The sequence below is a fragment of the Pan paniscus genome, chromosome X (assembly GCF_029289425.2).
Source record: "Pan paniscus chromosome X, NHGRI_mPanPan1-v2.0_pri, whole genome shotgun sequence".
NCBI lineage: Eukaryota > Metazoa > Chordata > Mammalia > Primates > Hominidae > Pan > Pan paniscus.
In genome coordinates, this window is record NC_073272.2 from 49512128 (window position 1) to 49533452 (window position 21325).

At 37.0% G+C, this 21325-nt stretch overlaps 1 protein-coding gene across 6 annotated transcripts in view; it reads left to right on the forward strand.

Annotated features, from left to right (window-relative positions):
* Window positions 1-21325, forward strand: part of ZNF81 (zinc finger protein 81) — a 104883-nt gene that overhangs the window by 62637 nt on the left and 20921 nt on the right. For all 6 annotated transcript variants that reach the window (XM_034950191.3, XM_003812150.6, XM_008964556.6 and 3 more), the window contains one exon: window positions 4003-4098. In XM_034950191.3, the coding sequence (XP_034806082.1) occupies window positions 4003-4098 (96 nt within the window). The remainder of the gene's footprint in view (window positions 1-4002; window positions 4099-21325) is intronic.

Genomic DNA, 21325 nt, shown 5'->3' on the forward strand with positions numbered 1-21325 from the left:
AGGCCATAGGTCCCTTTGGGGAACACTGGGAGAAAGATTTCATAGTATAAGTTTTTGGCAGTGTACCAGGGTCCTTCCCTAAGGGAACCTGGCTTCCCCTTCATTCAAGGGGTTCTGGGTCTGAGTCTGTAAATAGGCTCAAGTCTGGGAATTGATTGAAGAGCTGTGACTTTGTGCTTTTATGATTCGAGTTAGAGTTTTGTTCACTTGACCTAGAACTCCTCTACTTATACAGATCAACTTATTATTGTGTAGACTGCCATCTGTTTCTTTTCTCAGGACACCATGATCAACTAGCCAGTGCCATAGGTCTCTGTGAATCAGACTATTCTGATTGTTGCTTTGACTCTGCTGTCCATTGTGGTAGCCATGTTCACCTTGCATTTGGCGATTAAGTACCTCCCTTTAACCCCTGCCACCCCAGGATCCAACTACCCCCATTGCACTTAGGTTTCCCTACTCAGTGGCTGCAGTTCCCACTGTAAGTTCCAGCCTACAGACAAGAGCACTTGGACATCTTCAAGGATGCTCGGGCTCCCCTTAAAAATTTGTTTCTCACATTGGTGACAGGTGTGTCCTCTGGACCCTCCCAGAGTAGATGAACAGGTAGGTATCACATGATAAATCCCCTCCAACAGTCCAATTCTTTGGATACCTTCCTCTGCAGAGTACCCAGGCAGTTCTGGCATTTCAACTTCATTTAGTGTAGGCCACCTTTTGGTCCATGTTTAGCCAACCAGCCAACCAAACTGTTAGAGCCCTTTCTAACCCCTCCAGCAGCAATATCAAATTCAGAATCTCTGCTTAGTGGGCCCATACCAATCAATTCAGCCTGATCCAACTTTTTGTTTCTTCCAATTTTATCATACACCCTTGATATCCACATCAATGTATAGTCTTTAGATTTGTCTGCATAAATTAAATGAATCGTGCCGTTCTTTTGGTGTACACACATCCTCATGGGTCATTCTTTGTACTTCACCTTTTGGGACCTGCTTTGACTTAAGTCCAGTTATATGTCTAAAAGCAAAGAAGGGTGGTGAGCATAGGCTCTTAAGGGAATTGGCAGTGCCTGTCAAGGCAAGTACCTCAGGGGAAGCCACTGAAAGTGCTTCAGGCAAAGTAGGGTTAACCTTCTCAGATAGGGTAGAAGGGCTGCCTCTACTGGCAAAGGAGACTCAAGAATTTAAATGTTCAATGTCTAGTCTATTTCCAATTAGTTTTTTTTTTCTTTTTTAGTCTCAGATGGTTGCTTTTAGGGTTCCCTCAGTCTCTTGAGAGCCCCTGATGGGAGGAGGGGTCCCAAAGTTCAAGTGACTGTAGGGAGTTAAGAGACTGAAGTAGGAAGGGAAAGGTCTGGCAGGAATGGATAGAGGGGTGGAAGAGGTAGGGGTTTGAAGAGTGACCTATGCGAGGATTCAAGAGAGCTTAAAGGGAAGATCAAAGGTGGTAAAAGGAAGAAGGAGGAGCAGAAGCAATGGGAAGGGAGAGGTTTTGGAGGAGACAGTTGGGGGAGATGTAAAGTTTCCCAAGGAAACCCCTGAAGTTCCAAATTATCCTTAGTAAAATCATGCCAACAAGACAGGAAACAGGTAGAGTTGGTGGAGCATATAGCCAGCAGGGGTTCAAAAAGGGATATTTTGGTAGACTGAGAAGTTCCCATGTTTTTTAACTAATAGTACTTTTATGGTTATAAATAGAGAAACTTGGGACTCTGACCCAGCTTCTGTTCCTTACAGAACCCAACCTCTTACAAAGAGAGAAACCTAGGAGACTAACCCAGCCTTTCCTTGCATGAGACTCTAACTTATTTTCTTATAAACAGCTGCTTACCTGGAACTTTAACCTACCTTCTAGCATGAGAATCACTTGAACCCAGGAGGCAGAAGTTGCAGTGAGCTGAGATGGTACCACTGCACTCCAGCCTGGGTGACAGAGTGAAACTCTGTCTCAAAAAAAAAAAAAAAAAATCAAAATCTGTCCTTACTGTGCTTCAGTGGACTGTCATCCAGAGGCTCAGGAGTTGGACTCATCAGTGGGTCCCCAATCAGTCAGGAGTGAAGACAAAGGCTTCGAAGGTGCATACTTCAGATTCTGAGTGAGAAGTCTGGGGTCCAGTGATCAATCTGATCTTATCCGAGTTGTGGCACCAAAACTGTCAAAGAAAACCAGAGCTGGACAATAGTTAAAGCAGTGAAAATAGATTTTATTCAGAACTATTACAATAGGGGAAAAGATACTTCGGTATAGAACTGGGCTGAATTCCAAATACAACGTGGACAAGTGGGGATTTATAAATATAGCCCAGGAGCAGAGTGGGGCCAGTCGATGGAAAATGACTAATGAGAGGAAACATCAGGGGTAAAGGGGGATTGTTACTAAACTGACCTGACAAGATTCTTGCTGAAGGCAGGTGAGGGTGATCAAATATTATGTGGGGGATAGTAGAAGATGAGGAATTTGATCAGATATCGAGGGTGATCAAATATTGAGGCTGGGAGATTCTAGCTAAACTGACTTAACAGGAATCTTGCTAAAATTAGGCAATGCAAGGATTCCCCTTGGTAATCATGATCAGTTACCCCAGCCAAAACCATAGCTCCCTTGTTTGCCAGTTGATTCAGGAGCATGAGGGACCCGAAGTGGTCGGGTGGGAGTTTTCACTTTTAGTTTAGTGGAATCATTGTGTGTCTCCTGGTGGAAGTATTTCTCCCTTTGGAATTAAGACCTCTAGAACAGCAGAGCATAAGGTCACAGAGACAGGTAGCAAAAATTTTGCTAGTGGACCATTAGGGGTAATAGGGGTGTCATTCCTGGCCCAGGGCTACCTGCCACCCAGTGGGCTCAGAGGACAGATCATGGAGACAATGAGATTATTCACAAGCCTTAAAATCTAATTGAATTTTCCCTGCTAGGTTTCAGACTTGGGTCCCATTATCTCTTTTTTCATTCCAGTTTCTCCCTTTTGGAATGGGAATATCTATCCTATACCTGTCCCACCATTGTATTTTGGAAGCAGATAACTTGTGGTCTGGTTTCATAGGTTCACAGATAGAGAGGAATTTTTCCCCAGGATGAATTATATCCTCTCTCATCCATAACTTATTTGGATGAATTAGATGATGAGATTTGAGACTTTTAGTTGACGATGTCGAGATGTGATTTTTGACTTACAAGTTGATGTTAGAATGACTAAGGCTTTGGAGGATGTTGGGATGGGGTGAATGTATTGTGCATGTGAGAAGGAAATGAATTTTGGGGGACTAGAGGGCAGACTCTTGTGGGTAGAATTTTGTCTTCCCCCAAAACTATGTGGAAATCCTACCCCTCGATACTTCAGAATGTGACCATATTTGGAAATAGAGTCTTTGCAGAGGTAATCAAGTTAAAGTGAGGTCATTAGGGTGGGCCCTACTCTAATCTGACTGATGTCCTTATAAAAAGGGGAAATTTGGACACGGGGGAATGCCATATGAAGATGAAGGCAGAAATTGGGGTATTGCTGCTACAAGCATGCGTAGAGGGAAGACAATAAGAAGATACGCAGGTAGAAGACAGACATGTCACTGGGGTGATGTATTCACAAGCCAAGGAATGCCAAAGAGTGCCAACAAACACTAGAAGCTAGAAGATGCTGAAAGGGTTCTCTCCTAGATCCATCAGAGAGAGCATGACCCTGCTGACACCTTGATTTTGGATTTCCAGCCTTTAGACATAAGAGACAATAAATTTCTGTTGTTGTAAGCCACCAGGTTTTGGTACTGTGTTATAGCAGCCTTAGGACACCAACATAGAGCCTCGTTGTGTTTCCCTTCACCACCACTGAGCTATCTGGGACATTAGAACCCTATGATGATGTCCTCCTTGATTTGTCTGAGATTCTTCAGTCCCTTTTCACCTCTGTGATTATTACTCAGTTCCCAATGAAATGTGGTTACTTCTCCAAAGAACAAATGGAAAGCAATTTGCTGGACCCAATTCTCTATCGTGTCCTGTTAACAGGGTTCGAAGTTCCTAAACCAGAGGTCATCTTCAAGTTGGAGCAAGGAGAGGGGCCATGGACATTGGAAGGGGAAGCCCCACATCAGAGCTGTTCAGGTGAGTGGGTGTGACCCAGGCAGATGGGGACACGAAGTAATTTTTTTTTTCCCTAAGGAAGACCGATGCCTTTAAAATGCTGTTATTGCTTAAAAGTTGGAAACTTTATAAATTGCTTGAGGATAGGTAGCATTGGCCTCTCGGGTGCCAAATTGTTCTCTCCTTTTATTTCTCTTACTGTTATCACCTGTCTTCTTTGCTTGGCTTTCTTCCAGGAGAATTGCCCCAATTCCTATACTCTGGATCACATGCCAGTCTTCCTCACTAGCGGTCTTGCTTTCTTGGATATTCTTTCCTTCCTTCAGTCCCATTTTTATGTGTAATTCCTTAAACCACACCCCAGAGTCTTAGACTCTTATCACATACATTTCAGTTTTACTGGATTTGACTTTTTGAAAATCCGTTGGTTGCCTCACTTCTGTTCTTCCTAGCACTCTTGCACTTTATTCTTTCTTTTGTTCTCACCTTCTCACTCTAAGGTACCAACAAACTCTCATCTACAACCAGCCTCACCTCCTGTTGCCTTTGTAAGTATCACCTTCAGATTCCTCACTCCTCTCCACCTTCCCATGGCCTAGTACCTCTCTCCCATCTTCTGACTTTATGGTCACTATCACTTAGCATTTCTTCTTTTAAAATCCATTTTATTAAGGTAGAATTTACACAAAATGAAATGTATTTATTTTAAGTGGACAGTTTGATGAGTTTTGATAAAGATATACACCAGTGTAACCACCACCCCTATTGTGATATATACCATTCCTTCACACAGAATGCTCCCTCATGCCCCTTGCAGTCAGTACACACAGCCCCAGGCAACCACTGACATGCTTTTTGTCACTCTAGATTAGATCTGTCTTTATTAGGGTTTTATATAAATGGAATAATACCTTACATACTCTTTTGGGTCTGGCTTCATTTGTTCAGCATAATCATTTTGCAATTCATCCATGTTATTAAGTATATCTCTGGTTTATTCCTTTTGAATGACAAATAGTATTTCATGGAATGAATATATTACTATTCATTAATCTCTACACCTATTGATGGATAGGTGGTTAATATTTGGTTATTATGAATGAAGCTGCAGTGAACATTCTCGTATGTCTTTGTGTGAACATACGTTTACATTTTTCTTGGGTAAATACCTAAGATTGGAACTGCTAGGTCATATAATAAGTGTATACTTACCTTTGTAAGAAATTGCCAAACTGTATTCCAAATTGGCTGTACCACTTTACATTCCCAGCAGCAATACATAAGGATTCCTCTTGCTCTACATCCTCGTCAACACTTGTTATCATCAAACTCTTTTATTTTTGCTATTGTAGCGGATATTATAATTTAAAGTTGCATTTCTCTTATGAGAATAATGATGTTAAGCATCTTTTTATGTGCTTATTGACCATTTGTACATTTTGTGGTGTGAAATATCTACTCAGATATCTTTCTCATTTTTTAATCAGGTTGTTTGTCTTCTTATTAGTGAGTTTTAATATATTTACTGGATACAACTCCTTTGCCAGATATATGTATTGCTAATATTTTGTTCCAATCTGTGGCTTGAAATTTCATTTTCTTTTTGGTGCCCATCAAAGAGCAAACATTTTAATTTTGATGAAGTCCAATTTATCATCTGTTTTATTGTTAGTACCTTTTGCGATCTGTTTAAGAAATCTTTGCCTACCACAAGGCACAAAGATTTTCTCATACTTTCTTCTATAAGTTTTATCATTTTAACTTTTCCAGTTAGGTCTGTGATTCATTTTTCAATACTGATATCTAATTGTTCCAGAAACATTTGTTGAAGGGGCTTTCTTTTTCCTATTGAATTTCCTTGGTATGTTTATCAAAATCAATTGACTTTATGTGTATGAGCCTGTATCTGGTCTCTCATTTCTGTTCAATTAATCTATTTGTCTGTCTGCTTTAAAAGATAGGTTTTATTATTATTTAGGTTCGATGAAGCCAACAGATCAGGAGACAACTGCCATTGGAAAGACAGTTTGTTATAATTCCCAAGAGGCGGGGGCATACCACACCATACAGGGCCATGCATACCACACATGTGGAAGCACCAAGGTCAGTTGGGATCTAGAAGGAGTGAGGGGAAAGCATGGGCCAGAGCCTTTATTTAGGTTTTGTGGGAAGGAATGGACTAGGCAAGGTCAGAAGGCTAGGCAGATTTAAGATTGGCTAGTTTGGATAATTCCACTGGGCTCTAGGGTATAGGGACTCTCCCCAGTTGCTTGGTACCTGGCCCTGGGGTGATTAGAGCAGGGGGATAGTGGCTCAACCTGTGAGAGCTCAATAAAAGAGGCAGTTGTGGGTATGGGCTGTGTATTGGCTGCTTTGCATATGAAAGGCATCCTCAAGGTCAAGTTATTTCCTAATCTCTAGAATTAGCTATCACTGGGAGGGGGCAGTCTCTCCAGGATCAGTTAAGCCCCAGATGCCAGAACATCAAGGATACAGAAAATAAGAAAATATAGTTAATACGTTATCCTTTTAGCAAACCCATACTATCTTTATTACTGTAGTTTTTACAGTAAATCTTCAATCAGGTAGTATAAGTCCTTCAACTTTGCTTTTTAAAAATTACTTTGCTCTTCTAGGTCATTTGCATTTTCATATACATTTTATAATCAGTTTGTAATTTTTACAAAAAAGCCTACTGGGATTTTGTTTGGAGTTCAGTTAACTCTGTAGATCAATTTTAGGAGAATTGACATCTTAACAATATTGAGCCTTCTAACCCATGAACATGGCATATTTCTGCAATTATTTAGTTCTTTAATTTCATTTAGCAGAATTGTATAGTTTTCAGCATAGAGGTCATAGGAAACCTTCATTAAGTTTATCCCTAAGTACTTGATGTTTTTGATTCTGTTTTACATGGCATTGTTTTAGTTTTATTTTTTGATTTTCATTGTTAATATAAAGTTTTTTAAATTTTATTTTTAGATTGTTTATTGCTAGTATAAGTTGCTAGTGATTGATTTTTGTGCATTAACTTTGTATCCTGAGGCACTGCTAAATCTACCTATTAGTTTTCTTGTAAGTTCCTCAGGATTTTTCATATAAGTAATCATTATCACCTAAAAATAGGGACACTTTTACATCTTCCTTTCCAAACTCATGTTTTAATTTCTTTTCATTATTTTACTGTCTAAGACTTTCAGTTCAGTGTTGAATGGAAGGGGTGAGTGTGGGCATGTTTGTCTTGGTTCTGATATTGTGGGCAAAAACTTCAGTCTTTCACCATTAAGTTATGATATTAGCTGTAGGTTTTCTGTACCTGCCCTTTAACAGGCTGTGTAAGTTCCTTTCTAATCCTAGCTTGTTTCATAGTTTTTTTTTTTTTAATCATGATTGAGTGTTGAATTTTGTCAAATGCTTTTTCTGCATCTATTGGAGTGATATTATATATATGAGCATTTTTTGTTCTGTTATTATGGTGAATTCATTGATTTTTAAATGTTGAATTAACCTTGTATTTCTGAGATAAATACTAGTTGATTATGACGTATTAGCTTTATTATATATTGTTGGACTCTAGTTACTGATATTTGACTTAAAAGTTTGCGTTTTTCATGAGTGATTTGGTTCATGGTTTTCTTTTTTTTCAATGTCTTTGTCATGTTTTGATATTATGGTTATACTGGCTACTAAAATGAGTTATGAAGTGTTCCCTTCTCTATTTTCTGAAATACTTTGTGTGAGATTATTATTTCTTTTAATGTTTCATGGAATTAACCAAGAAAGCCATTTGGACCTAGAGTTTTCTTGACAGGAAGGATTTAATGACAAACTTAATATTTTAAATAGACGTAGAGCTATTCAGATTTTTTGTTTCATCTTTTGCCAGACATAGTAAGTTGTACTTTTCAAGGAATTTTGTCTATTTCCTCTATGTTGTCCAATTTAATCCTGTTGTGGTCTGAGAGCATACCCTTTATGATTTCAGCATATGGTCTACCTAGGGGAATGTTTTGTGTGTCCCTGCAAAGAATGTATGTTCAGTTGTTGATGGGTACAGTGTTCTATAATCTATAACTCAGGTTGGTTCCATGTTGTTGAAATCTTCTAATGCCTTACTAATTTGTCTTCTACTTGCTCATTCAATTATTTGTAATTTGGGGGGGTTAAAACTGTCAAAGAGATTTAAAAATTTATATGGATATGCAAAAGACCTAGAATGACCAACACAGTCTTGAGGAAGAAGAAAAAGTATGGAGGATTGACACTACCAAATGTTAAGATTTACTTTAAAGCTATAGCAATCTGGACAGTATGTTACTGGTGTAAAGACACACTAATATATAAATGGAACAGAAGGGAAAGACTAAAAATAGACCCATTAATATATAGACAACTGATTTTTGACAAAGGTGCCAATGTAATTTGAAGGGAGAAATGAAAGTCTTTTCAAATTGTGCTGGAACAAATGGATGTCAGTATTGGGGGAAAAATTCATACTTTGACCCATACTTCACATCCTATACAAAAATTAACTCAAGTTCTAGTATTATAGAATTGTTTATATTGAAATAACCTGCCAGACAGTTAAAAAATTGTTAACCCTGGAAAGCATATTTTTAAAACTAGCTACTGAAGATGCTGGAGAGTGATCAAAAGAACATTTTTCTGCTCCATCATATTTTGAGTAATTTGGATTGCGTCCTGAACATTATCAATGTTTATGGTAACATGGTATTCTGTTATATTGTTCTGAAGAATGTCAGTGTTCTTATCACAGCAGGCAATTAACTAGGTTAGATTGACACTGGAAATGCTGTCTCACCTAAGGCGAGTGGCAACTCAGGTGCACTTCAGCCCTGCTTTAATTTTGCTCTACCCATGCAAAGTTGAGGGGTCAGCCAGAGACTTAGGCAGATTTTATACACAGAATTAGGAATTTGCTTTTTTTGATTCTTTCTTTTTGAGTTGCCCCCTTAATCTCTAGTGGCCCCGGGTACCCAGGCCTTCTTCCCCTGATTCCTCTCGCAAAAGGATTACAAGCTTTTATGAGAATTTTAGCTGCTCCACATTGCTGCTAGGAGTGCAGCTACTCTCAACAGAAACCCGAGAAAAGGGGAACTCACTACATGCTAGTCACTTCCTCTAACTTTTGACCCCCCTACAAAATCTGCCTGCTTTTGTTTGTTTTTTTATTTTTGTTTGTTTTTTTATTTTTGTTTGTTTTTCTAGAGATTACATTTACTATCTGTAGAAGGGTCTTTTTCAGAAGCTTACTTCTCCATACTGGAAGTAGAACTCTTACCATTGATTCTTGTACATTGACCTTGTATTCCGAGACTTTGCTACATTTTGCTTATTAATTCTAGTGGGTCTTTTTGTGAATAAATACCATAAAACTTTCTGCAAACATTATCATGCCTTTCTGTCATTTCCTTTTTGGTCTATATGCTGTTTATTTTTATTTTATCTTGTTCCCAATCTGAAGGCAAAAACTTTCAGTCTTTCACCATTAGGTGTATTAGCTGTGATTTTTCTTAGATGCTCTTTATTAATTTGTGGCAATTTCTTTCTATTCCTAGTTTGATGAGAGTCTTAAACATGAATTGATGTTGAATTTTCTAAATGCCAAATGCTTTTTATGTATTTATTGAAAAGTGCATTTTATCCTACTAATATGGTGAATTTTTACTGATTTTTAGATGTCAAACTAAACTTACATTCCTGAGATAAACCTTACTTCATCATGGTGTATTATCTTTTTATGTATTTCTTGGTTTGATTCGCTAATATTTGGTAAGGATCTTAATCTCCATGTCTTTGAGAGAGATTGGTCTTTAGTTTTGTGGGGGGGGGTTCCCTTATAATATCTTTGATTTTGGTATCATGTTAATTCTAGCTTCATAAAATTAGTTTGGAAATTTCATGCCTGCTCTGTTTTCTGAAAGAGTTTGTGTAAACTTGCTATATTTGCTAGAATTTTTCAGTGTTCACGTCTCTTGTGATTTTGTATAAGATTACTTTAAATTTCTTTTTCTTAAATATGTGATAAAATTCACCAGTGAACTCATCTGGGTCATCTGAAGTTTTCTTTGTGGGACTGTCTTTAATTTCAAATTCAGTTTCTTTAATATAGGAATATTCAGATTTTTTATTTCTTCTTGTTTTAATAATTTGTTCCTTCAAGAAGTTCGTGTATTCCATCTAAGATGTCAATATTTCGACATAAGTTTTTTTCATTAATACTTCTGTATTGTCACTTTAATGTCTTGTATCTTCGCCAATGTACTCTCTTTCTCTGAAGTTGATAAAATTTCAATTCAACAAGAATATATATATATAAACCTAATTTTCTATGTACTTAATAACATAGCCTCAAAATATATAGTAAACACTGACAGTATTAAAAGGAGAAGTAGACAAAATGCACAATCATAGTTGGAGATTTTAACACACCTATTTCTCTAACTGTTGTAACAAGCACACAAAAGAATCCCTAAAGAGGTAGAAGACTAGAACATGATAAACCAATATGATGTAATCGACATACATAGGTTACTACATCCAACAACTACAGAATACACATTCTTTTCAAGTATACATGGCACATTCACCAGAATAGACTATTTTGGGATATAAAGCTGTTTGCATCAAATTTCAAAGGATTGAAGTCATAGACTGTATGTTCTCTAACCACTGTTAAATTAAAACTCTGAATAGAAAAACAACTAAAAAATATCTAAATGTTTGAAAAGTAAGCAACACACATCCAAATATCCCATAAGTCAAAAAAGATATCACAATGAAAATGTATTGAGTGAAGTGATAGTGAAAATTGACACATCAGAACTTGTGGGGCCGGGCGCAGTGGCTCACACCTGTAATCAGCACTTTGGGAGGCCGAGGCGGGTGGATCACCTAAGGCCAGGAGTTTGAGACCAGCCTGGCCAACGTGGTGAACCCCATCTCTACTAAAAATATAAAAATTAACGCAAATCAATAAATGTAATCCAGCATATAAACAGAACCAAAGACAAAAACCACATGATTATCTCAATAGATGCAGAAAAGGCCTTTGACAAAATTCAACAACCCTTAATGCTAAGAACTCTCAATAAATTAGGTATTGATGGGACGTATCTCAAAATAATAAGAGCTATCTATGACAAACCCACAGCCAATATCATACTGAATGGGCAAAAACTGGAAGCATTCCCTTTCAAAACTGGCACAAGACAGGGATGCCCTCTCTCACCACTCCTATCCAACATAGTGTTGGAAGTTCTGGCCAGGGCAATTAGGCAGGAGAAGGAAATAAAGGGTATTCAATTAGGAAAAGAGGAAGTCAAATTGTCCCTGTTTGCAGATGACATGATTGTATATCTAGAAAACCCCATTGTCTCAGCCCAAAATCTCCTTAAGCTGATAAGCAACTTCAGCAAAGTCTCAAGATACAAAATCAATGTACAAAAATCACAAGCATTCTTATACACCAATAACAGACAAACAGAGAGCCAAATCATGAGTGAACTCCCATTCACAATTGCTTCAAAGAGAATAAAATACCTAGGAAGCCAACTTACAAGGGATGTGAAGGACCTCTTCAAGGAGAACTACAAACCACTGCTCAATGAAATAAAAGAGGATACAAACAAATGGAAGAACATTCCATGCTCATGGGTGGGAAGAATCAATATCGTGAAAATGGCCATACTGCCCAAGGTAATTTATAGATTCAATGCCATCCCCATCAAGCTACCAATGACTTTCTTCACAGAATTGGAAAAAACCACTTTAAAGTTCATATGGAACCAAAAAAGAGCCTGCATCGCCAAGTCAATCCTAAGCCAAAAGAACAAAGCTGGAGGCATCATGCTACCTGACTTCAAACTATACTACAAGGCTACAGTAACCAAAACAGCATGGTACTGGTACCAAAACAGAGATATAGACCAATGGAACAGAACAGAGCCCTCAGAAATAATGCCGCATATCTACAACTATCTGATCTTTGACAAACCTGAGAAAAACAAGCAATGGGGAAAGGATTCCCTATTTAATAAATGGTGCTGGGAAAACTGGCTAGCCATATGTTGAAAGCTGAAACTGGATCCCTTCCTTACACCTTATACAAAAATTAATTCAAGATGGATTGAAGACTTAAATGTTAGACCTAAAACCATAAAATCCCTAGAAGAAAACCTAGGCAATACCATTCAGGACATAGGCACGGGCAAGGACTTCATGTCTAAAACACCAAAAGCAATGGCAACAACAAAAGCCAAAATTGACAAATGGGATCTAATTAAACTAAAGAGCTTCTGCACAGCAAAAGAAACTACCATGAGTGAACAGGCAACCTACAAAATGGGAGAAAATTTTTGCAACCTACTCATCTGACAAAGGGCTAATATCCAGAATCTACAATGAACTCAAACAAATTTACAAGAAAAAAACAAACAACCCCATCAAAAAGTGGGCAAAGGATATGAACAGACACTTCTCAAAAGAAGACATTTATGCAGCCAAAAAACACATGAAAAAATGCTCATCATCACTGGCCATCAGAGAAATGCAAATCAAAACCACAATGAGATACCATCTCACACCAGTTAGAATGGCAATCATTAAAAAGTCAGGAAACAACAGGTGCTGGAGAGGATATGGAGAAATAGGAACACTTTTACACTGTTGGTGGGACTGTAAACTAGTTCAACCATTGTGGAAGTCAGTGCGGTGATTCCTCAGGGATCTAGAACTAGAAATACCATTTGACCCAGCCATCCCATTACTGGGTATATACCCAAAGGATTATAAATCATGCTGCTATGAAGACACATGCACACGTATGTTTATTGCAGCACTATTCACAATAGCAAAGACTTGGAACCAACCCAAATGTCCAACAACGATAGACTGGATTAAGAAAATGTGGCACATATACACCATGGAATACTATGCAGCCATAAAAAATGATGAGTTCATGTCCTTTGTAGGGACATGGATGAAGCTGGAAACCATCATTCTCAGTAAACTATCGCAAGGACAAAAAACCAAACACCGCATGTTCTCACTCATAGGTGGGAGTTGAACAATGAGAACACATGGACACAGGAAGGGGAACATCACACACCAGGGACTGTTGTGGGGTGGGGGGAGGAGGGAGGGATAGCATTAGCCGATATACCTAATGCTAAATGACGAGTTAATGGGTGTAGCACACCAACATGGCACATGTATACCTATGTAACAAACCTGCATGTTGTGCACATGTACCCTAAAACTTAAAGTATAATAATAATAAAATTTAAAAAAAATCAACTCCAAAAAAAGAAATACAAAAATTAGCTGGACGTGGTGGCGGGTGCCTGTAATCCCAGCTGCTCGAGAGGCTGAGACAGGAGAATCACTTGAACCCAGGAGGCAGAGGTTGCAGTGAGCCAAGATGGCACCACTGCACTCCAGGCTGGGCAATGAAGTGAGACTCCATCTAAAAAAAAAAAAAAAAAAAAAGAACTTGTGAGATGAAACTGAAGCACTATGATGAAAGTTTCTTATTTTATATATATCTACCAGAAAATTAAAAAGATTAAAAATTGGCCTATCTTGATTTTATAATCTGATGTTTTCAAAAACTATTTTTCACCATGGCCACTGCTTCTCAAACTGGGGAACCCTAGCCATCTTCCAGGAGTGTCATTTTTTTTTTCAGACATAGAGGTTTAAAAAATTTTTAATCTTAAAAAGTCCTGTTGTATATATTCACAGGTAAAATAAGAATAATTTTAAAGATAAAACATATGACTTCAAAGAAATTACAAGTTGACATCTTGGACTCTACCCCTCGTACTTTATCTCCTATGAGGAGGATTTCAGTAATTACAGCTGCGAAGCAATGACCTAGGAGATCCTGATTTCTCAAAGCATAGCCAGGTCTTTACTGACAGTGAATGTAAATACAATTCAAAGTCTTGGTGCATTCTCCTGAGTTCCATCTTCAGATATAATGTAATTCTCTGATTAAATATATATAGTCCTGTCTATACTGATCAGGAATTAAGTCAACAAAAGAACTCTGGACTGATTTTGATTTTTCACTGTTTATAATTAGAGGAATGCTACAGTTAAAGATTACTGCTTTACAACTAAAAATATACAACATATATCATCAAAGGGAGTGGAACTCATGAAGCCAAAAGATTAAAACTTGACCCAGTGAAAATAATAGGGAGAGTAACTGTGGGTGATTTTATCCTTCTTCCAAATTTACATTAAAATATATTATCCCTATTCTTTACTGCTCTTTTGGTTGAAGAGGTAAATACATGCATTTTTCTGAATAATTAATTATAACACCTCCTCTAGAATCCCAAATCCACTAGGGATTCTTTCTTGACCCCAAAGAGATGCTTTCAGTATGTCATGAGTATAAACTCAAACTGCTTGCCAATTATAACTACTTGTCACATAGAAAGTCAATAGCCACTTTCTGTATAAGTAACATTTATAAAAAACAAAATGAAGTTGCAAATGAAATTATGTCAAATTTACAGTTTCTTTTTTTAAACAAAGGGTCAATGTCATCAACATTATCTGTAAATCAAGTTATCATCAGATACATTTAATAATTAATGCCTGTAATCCCAGCACTTTGGGAGGCTGAGGCAGGTGAATCACCTGAGGTCAGGAGTTCAAGACCAGCCTGGCCAACATAGTGAAACCCCGTCTCTACTAAAAACACAAAAATTAGCCGGGCATGGTGGCTGGCGCCTGTAATTCCAGCTACTCAGAAGGCTGAGGCAGGGAGAATTGCTTGAACCCAGGAGTGGAGGTTGCAGTGAGCTGAGATCATGCCACTGCACTCCAGCCTGGGCGACAGAGCGAGACTCCACCTCAAAAAATAAAATAAAATCAAGATAACCTCTTGAATGTAATAGCTCATAGCACTTTAATTTGGCAAGCCATTTTTCCTGTTTTATTATAAATCTATATTAGATGTTTGAATATGGTTTGAAATATTTCACTACCGTGCTGAAAAAGATTGGTTGATAGCAGCTTGGAGTGCTAACTGGAAGATCAAAATCATGTCTCTTGCTGATAACCTAAGAGCATTAAGCTCTGAGTCCAGTGAGGTCATAGTAGTGTATGCTCCTTGCCCTTACGGAGTGTCTGTTTTTAGAAATTTAGATTTTAAAAGGCGTGGGACATACGACCAGGCCCTATAGCCACATAAATATAAATTTCATAGAAAAAGAATAAAAGCGGAGATATATTTTTTGACACAGAGGCACCCAAAGAAATACAAACATTGCCTAGCTGCTGCCATTTCTGTAACTGCCCAGAAGGGTGACAGATTTCTGAAGGGGAAAGGATTCAGATATGACCTTTTCTTTAGTCCCAGCCACTAGTTTTAACAAATGTGAATTATTGAAATGTGAAGGGACAAAAAGAATCATACATTTAAACTGTCTTGCTCAGCATACCAATATTGTATGTTACAAATCATCATTTCTAAATCTGGATTGATTCTGTTGTGTTTTTGACTGTTTCTAAAGTAAGTGTGTATAAAAGTTGTCTCCTTTTTAAAAAGATCATATTTTTAAATAAAGCATTTTTTGTAGAAAAAAAAAATTGGCCATCTAAGTTTGCACCTCAGGACATACAAAAGTGAAAACTACCAAAGCCAAAATTTGCTTCTTTGAAAGATTAACACAATTGATAAATTTAGCAAGCTCAATCAAGGAGGAGAAAGAAAACACAGATTATCAATGCCATAAATGAGAAAAGAAACATCATTACAAATCTTACAGGCCTTAAAAGGATACTAAGAAAATATTATGACCAACTTTATCCCCCAACATTTGATAACCAAAATGAAATGAACAGTCTTAGAAAAACAGAAATTACCAGAAATGTCACAAGAAAAAAGGTCAAAATCTTAGTAGTATTTCTATCTATTAAAGAAATTGAACTTATAATTTAAAACCTATCCACAAACAAAGCTCTCAACCCACATGGCTTCATTGGTGAACTCTGGTCTTTTAGAGAAGAAATAATACCAATATTATTCATGTTCTTTTGAAGGAAATAAAGAGAGAATACTTCATATCTCATATGATAGTAAATTGAACTATATTAGAATAAAGAATTACTCTTCTTTGAAAGACATCATTAAGAAAGTTAATAGGGAAGCCACAAGCTGGGAGAAGATATTTGCAATACATATATTTGACAAATGACTTTATATTCAGCATATATAAAGAACTCTCACAAATCAATAGAGAAAAAATAGATAAAAGACACAGGCACTTGAAAAAAGAGGTATTCAAATGGGCATTATATATATGAGAAGGTGCTAAAGATCATTACTCATCAGAGAAATGTAAATTAAAACCACAATGTGGCAGCCCTACACACATACATACATACAAAAAAAAGGGCTAAAATTTAAGACTGACAATTATCAAATGTTGATGAGTATTTAGAGCAACTGGAATTCACATTCATTGATGGTAGGAGTGTAAATTCTTTCAACCACTTTGGAAGATAGGCATTACCTACTAACACTAAATGTACACCAATTCTGTGGCCCAGTAGTGCCACTCCTAGGCATATATTTAAGAGAAACAAGCAAATATATTCACTAAAAGAAATGTACAAGAATGCTCATACCAGCTTTAGCGTAATTGCTCAAAATTTGAAACCACTCAAATGTCCATCAGTGGGAGAATAGATGAGCATTATGCTATATTCTTACAATGTGATACTACACAACAATGAAAAGAATGAACTGCTGTTACAAGAACTTGGGCGAACCTCAAAAAATTTGTTGAACAAAAGAAGCCAGACATGCAAATGGGTATATGCTATATGATTCAATTTACATAAAGTTCAAGCAAGGACAAGCAAAACTAATCTATGATTGTGATAATATTGATAAGTGATTGGCAATCTATGGTCAGAATGGTGGTTACCGCTGAGAGTCAATTATTGACAGGAAAGGGCCACCAGAGAACTTTCTGGGATAATTAAAATGTTTTCTACTTTCATCTGAGTTGTGGTTACATGGGTGTATACATATGAGTATTGGAGTTCAGCTTTATAGCTAAGGTCTATACTATATAGCTTTGCATACATTCATTGAGCTTTACAGTTAATATCTACACTTTACTATATATAAATTATACCTCAATAAAAAATAATTAGCCTGTGAGATTATTCCTCAGGGATGTTTATATAGAATTGGTATTGGTTGATCATTGGATCATATGTGCAATCCACAAGTGTGCCTATTTTACCACATTTATGCCAACACTCAGCATCGTTCAGATTTCTTATCTTGTGGCCAATATAATGGATGTAAAGTGGTATTGTGTTCTCTTCCCCCCTTTCTAGTATCTGCTGTACATTTAGGTTTCCCCTTTGTTAATTGCTTGTTCCTATTTTGTCTCATGTACTTTTCATAGAGGCTTTTTTCCCACTAAGATGCACTAGCTAGGGGTACCATTTACTGTCTTCAGGATACATGTTCTAGTAGTAATTAACTCAAAGGGGTCTTCCATTTGGAACACTTAAGGTTTTTTGTTTGTTTGTTTGTTTTTTAGGTTGTCATACATGGCTTTTATTGTTTTGACATATGTTCCTTCTATACCTAGTTTATTGAGGCTTTTTTTTCCTTTTCTTTTTTTTTTAATTATCATACTTTAAGTTTTAGGGTACATGTGCACAATATGCAGGTTAGTTACATATGTATACATGTGCCGTGCTGGTGTGCTGCACCCATTAACTTGTCATTTAGCATTAGGTATATCTCCTAATGCCATCCCTCCCCCCTCCCCCAACCCCACAACAGTCCCCAGAGTGTGATGTTCCCCTTCCTGTGTCCATGTGTTCTCATTGTTCAATTCCCATCTATGAGTGAGAACATGCGGTGTTTGGTTTTTTGTCCTTGCGATAGTTTACTGAGAATGATGATTTCCAATTTCATCCATGTCCCTACAAAGGACATGAACTCATCCTTTTTTATGGCTGCATAGTATTCCATGGTGTATATGTGCCACATTTTCTTAATCCAGTCTATCGTTGTTGGACATTTGGGTTGGTTCCAAGTCTTTGCTATTGTGAATAGTGCCGCAATGAACATACATGTGCATGTGTCTTTATAGCAGCATGATTTATAGTCCTTTGGGTATACACCCAGTAATGGGATGGCTGGGTCAAATGGTATTTCTAGTTCTAGATCCCTGAGGAATCGCCACACTGACTTCCACAATGGTTGAACTAGTTTCAACAAAAGCCAAAATTGACAAATGGGATCTAATTAAACTAAAGAGCTTCTGCACAGCAAAAGAAACTACCATGAGTGCACAGGCAACCTACAAAATGGGAGAAAATTTTCGCAACCTGCTCATCTGACAAAGGGCTAATATCAAGAATCTACAATGAACTCAAACAAATTTACAAGAAAAAAACAAACAACCCCATCAAAAAGTGGGCAAAGGATATGAACAGACACTTCTCGAAAGAAGACATTTATGCAGCCAAAAGACACATGAAAAATGCTCATCATCACTGGCCATCAGAGAAATGCAAATCAAAACCACAGTGAGATAACATCTCACACCAGTTAGAATGGCAATCATTAAAAAGTCAGGAAACAACAGGTGCTGGAGAAGATGTGGAGAAATAGGAACACTTTTACACTGTTGGTGGAACACTTAAGGTTTTTATTTGTATTCTGATGACTTCCATGTTGACACCACTAGGTGCTGTATTATAATTGTGCTCTAGTACTTACTTACCTGCATACCACACAATTCCCATTGAATATTCTACTTTATTCATCCTCAATATGGGAGGAATTGGGATCATCATTACCCAAATCAGGAATCCTCACATTCCAAATTTTGTCAGATTCTGCTGTTTCTTGTTTCTTCCCTCTTAGCTGTCTTTTCTTACTACTGCAATTCCTATTTTTTCTTTTTTAAAGAATGCTACTTAGTCTCTCATCTTAGTTCCAGTAACATCACTCCAAAACAGGTCTGTATTTTCTTATGCTTGGATTATTCTGTTCCTAATGGAAGCTGCAGATTCCATTCTTGTTTCTAGTTAATCTTTGAAATGCTACTGATAGATTTCATTACCTAAGACATTGCATTTATCTTTGCCATTAGCTTCATGAAGTAGTCTTACAGTTACTCCATATTATATAACACATGACCAATAACTTTTCTCTCAGTGCCATCTATAAGATTACCATTATTCCCAGTTTAAAATTTTATCTGTACGGTTTCCTTAATTTATGCTTACTTCAAATTGTTTGCCTGGTCTTTAATGCCTGTCATATATGAAGTGTGTCTGTGTATCTGGGCTTTTTATTATTTTGTGCTCTGCCTGTCCAGGTAATAGACATTTTCCTTTTGTGTTCAGGCTTTCATCTATTCCATGAAATGGCCCTTACCTACTCCAGATTTATTACTCCATTATTTATTATTCTTCCCCATTTCTGTTTCCCCATGTCCCAGATGCTTTTGCCCCCAGTAATTTTTGAAAGTCTCTGAAAGTAAGAGCTCGTATCTTATTTTCGTCATTCAAATGTTGAGCATGAAGAAAATACTTACCAATATTAACTAATTGAATTTGTGGGGGATAAGAATAGAATTTTGCTGTGTTTTAGAGGGATTTTAAAAAATTATACTGAGAGGAATTCAACGAAGATTGTTATTGGAAAGTAAACACAATGGCACCAAATATTTAAAAGTTTACCCTCTTACACATTGTGTTTCTGTTATAATTAGGAGTCTATTACAGGGATTAGCAAAATGAATAGCATAGAGAGTGCCTGCTCTTGACATTCAGAAGAAAAAAACTTACTAGCAATATAATTAGATTAGTTTTCTAAGTAAAAATTCTTAAACTGCTTGATGAAGCACACATACCTTTTTTAATGGCATAAAAGAAAATGCTAAGCAGGCTTAATGGGGAAAGAGGACATGAATATGTCCTTTGATTTGAAAATAAACTGGACTCTTTTGAGGCATCTTTGTGTGTGACAAGTAGAATGTAAGCTCACGTGAGCAGCTCTTTTTTCTAGAGTGATGACTCTTCATTTACGTACTCTTCATAGAATCGGGGGCTCAGGAGAGGTATAAAGAAGCTTTTTATTGCAGGAGCAAATTTTTTACGATGAACATTGGTACTAGTGACATAAAAAAAATTGTCTGGTACAGCAAGGGATTTATAATTTAAATAAAGTAAAAAGTAGAACTGCTTCTGAAACCATGCCTAGGAATCCAGTGCTTAGTATCTCCAGAATAAATTAAAGCCAGATGTGTGAGAATACAAATGCAACCTAAGAATAGGAGGATGAGATTTTGGATGGGACATGTGTCTGAAGTACAGTATCAAACCGACTAAAAGGGGATAAGTGGATTTGATGACTCAGAGCATTCTCAGTATCTAAAAATCTCTTATTGAAAAAGTCAGTGGTATAATTTATTCATGTTAAAATTATTTATCAGTAATCTAGTATGTCTCATGCACTGTACTAGGAATGGAAACATCTGTAATTCCCACTCTGGGCAAGAATAATGTATGAATTATACTAATGCTAATTTGTAGCAATAGATTGTCAAATATAGTGACTAAAATAGTAAGGAATTGTATTTCCCTCTTATAGGAAACCTCATTGCTCATGATTGTTCAGGAATCCAAGTTCCTTCCAACACACATTACTCCACCATCTCTTAGGATTTTTGTGGGATCTGCGTGCTTGACTCTGTGTTTCTGCCAAGTCCAGGTTTTAGTAAGCAAGAAGGTAGAAGCGGGTGTGGAGAAAACATGCCTGTGGTCTCAGTGCTCCCATCTGAAAGTGGCACCATCATTTTCTCTCAAATTCTCTTGATGAGAACATTGTCACATGGCCACACTAATTTCAAAGGAGGCTAAGAAATGCTCTATGACTGGGCATCCATATGCCTGGATGCTACTCTGTTAAATGCAAAAGAATGGGGTAACAGATTCTAGTGGGTAGCTTTCAGTCTCTACCAGAGATGACTTGTCTTTTCTGCTATTTTTTTGTTAGATATATATATATAATGTAGGTCCAAGAAAACAATTACACCTGGATGTAGAGTCGGAGTATAGACATCTATTTATTGTTTGTATAGGTTAGGATGGCTATGACTACAATATTTTTATAGACATGAATAAATTATTTTATCACATAAATTTTGGATTTTTGCTGATA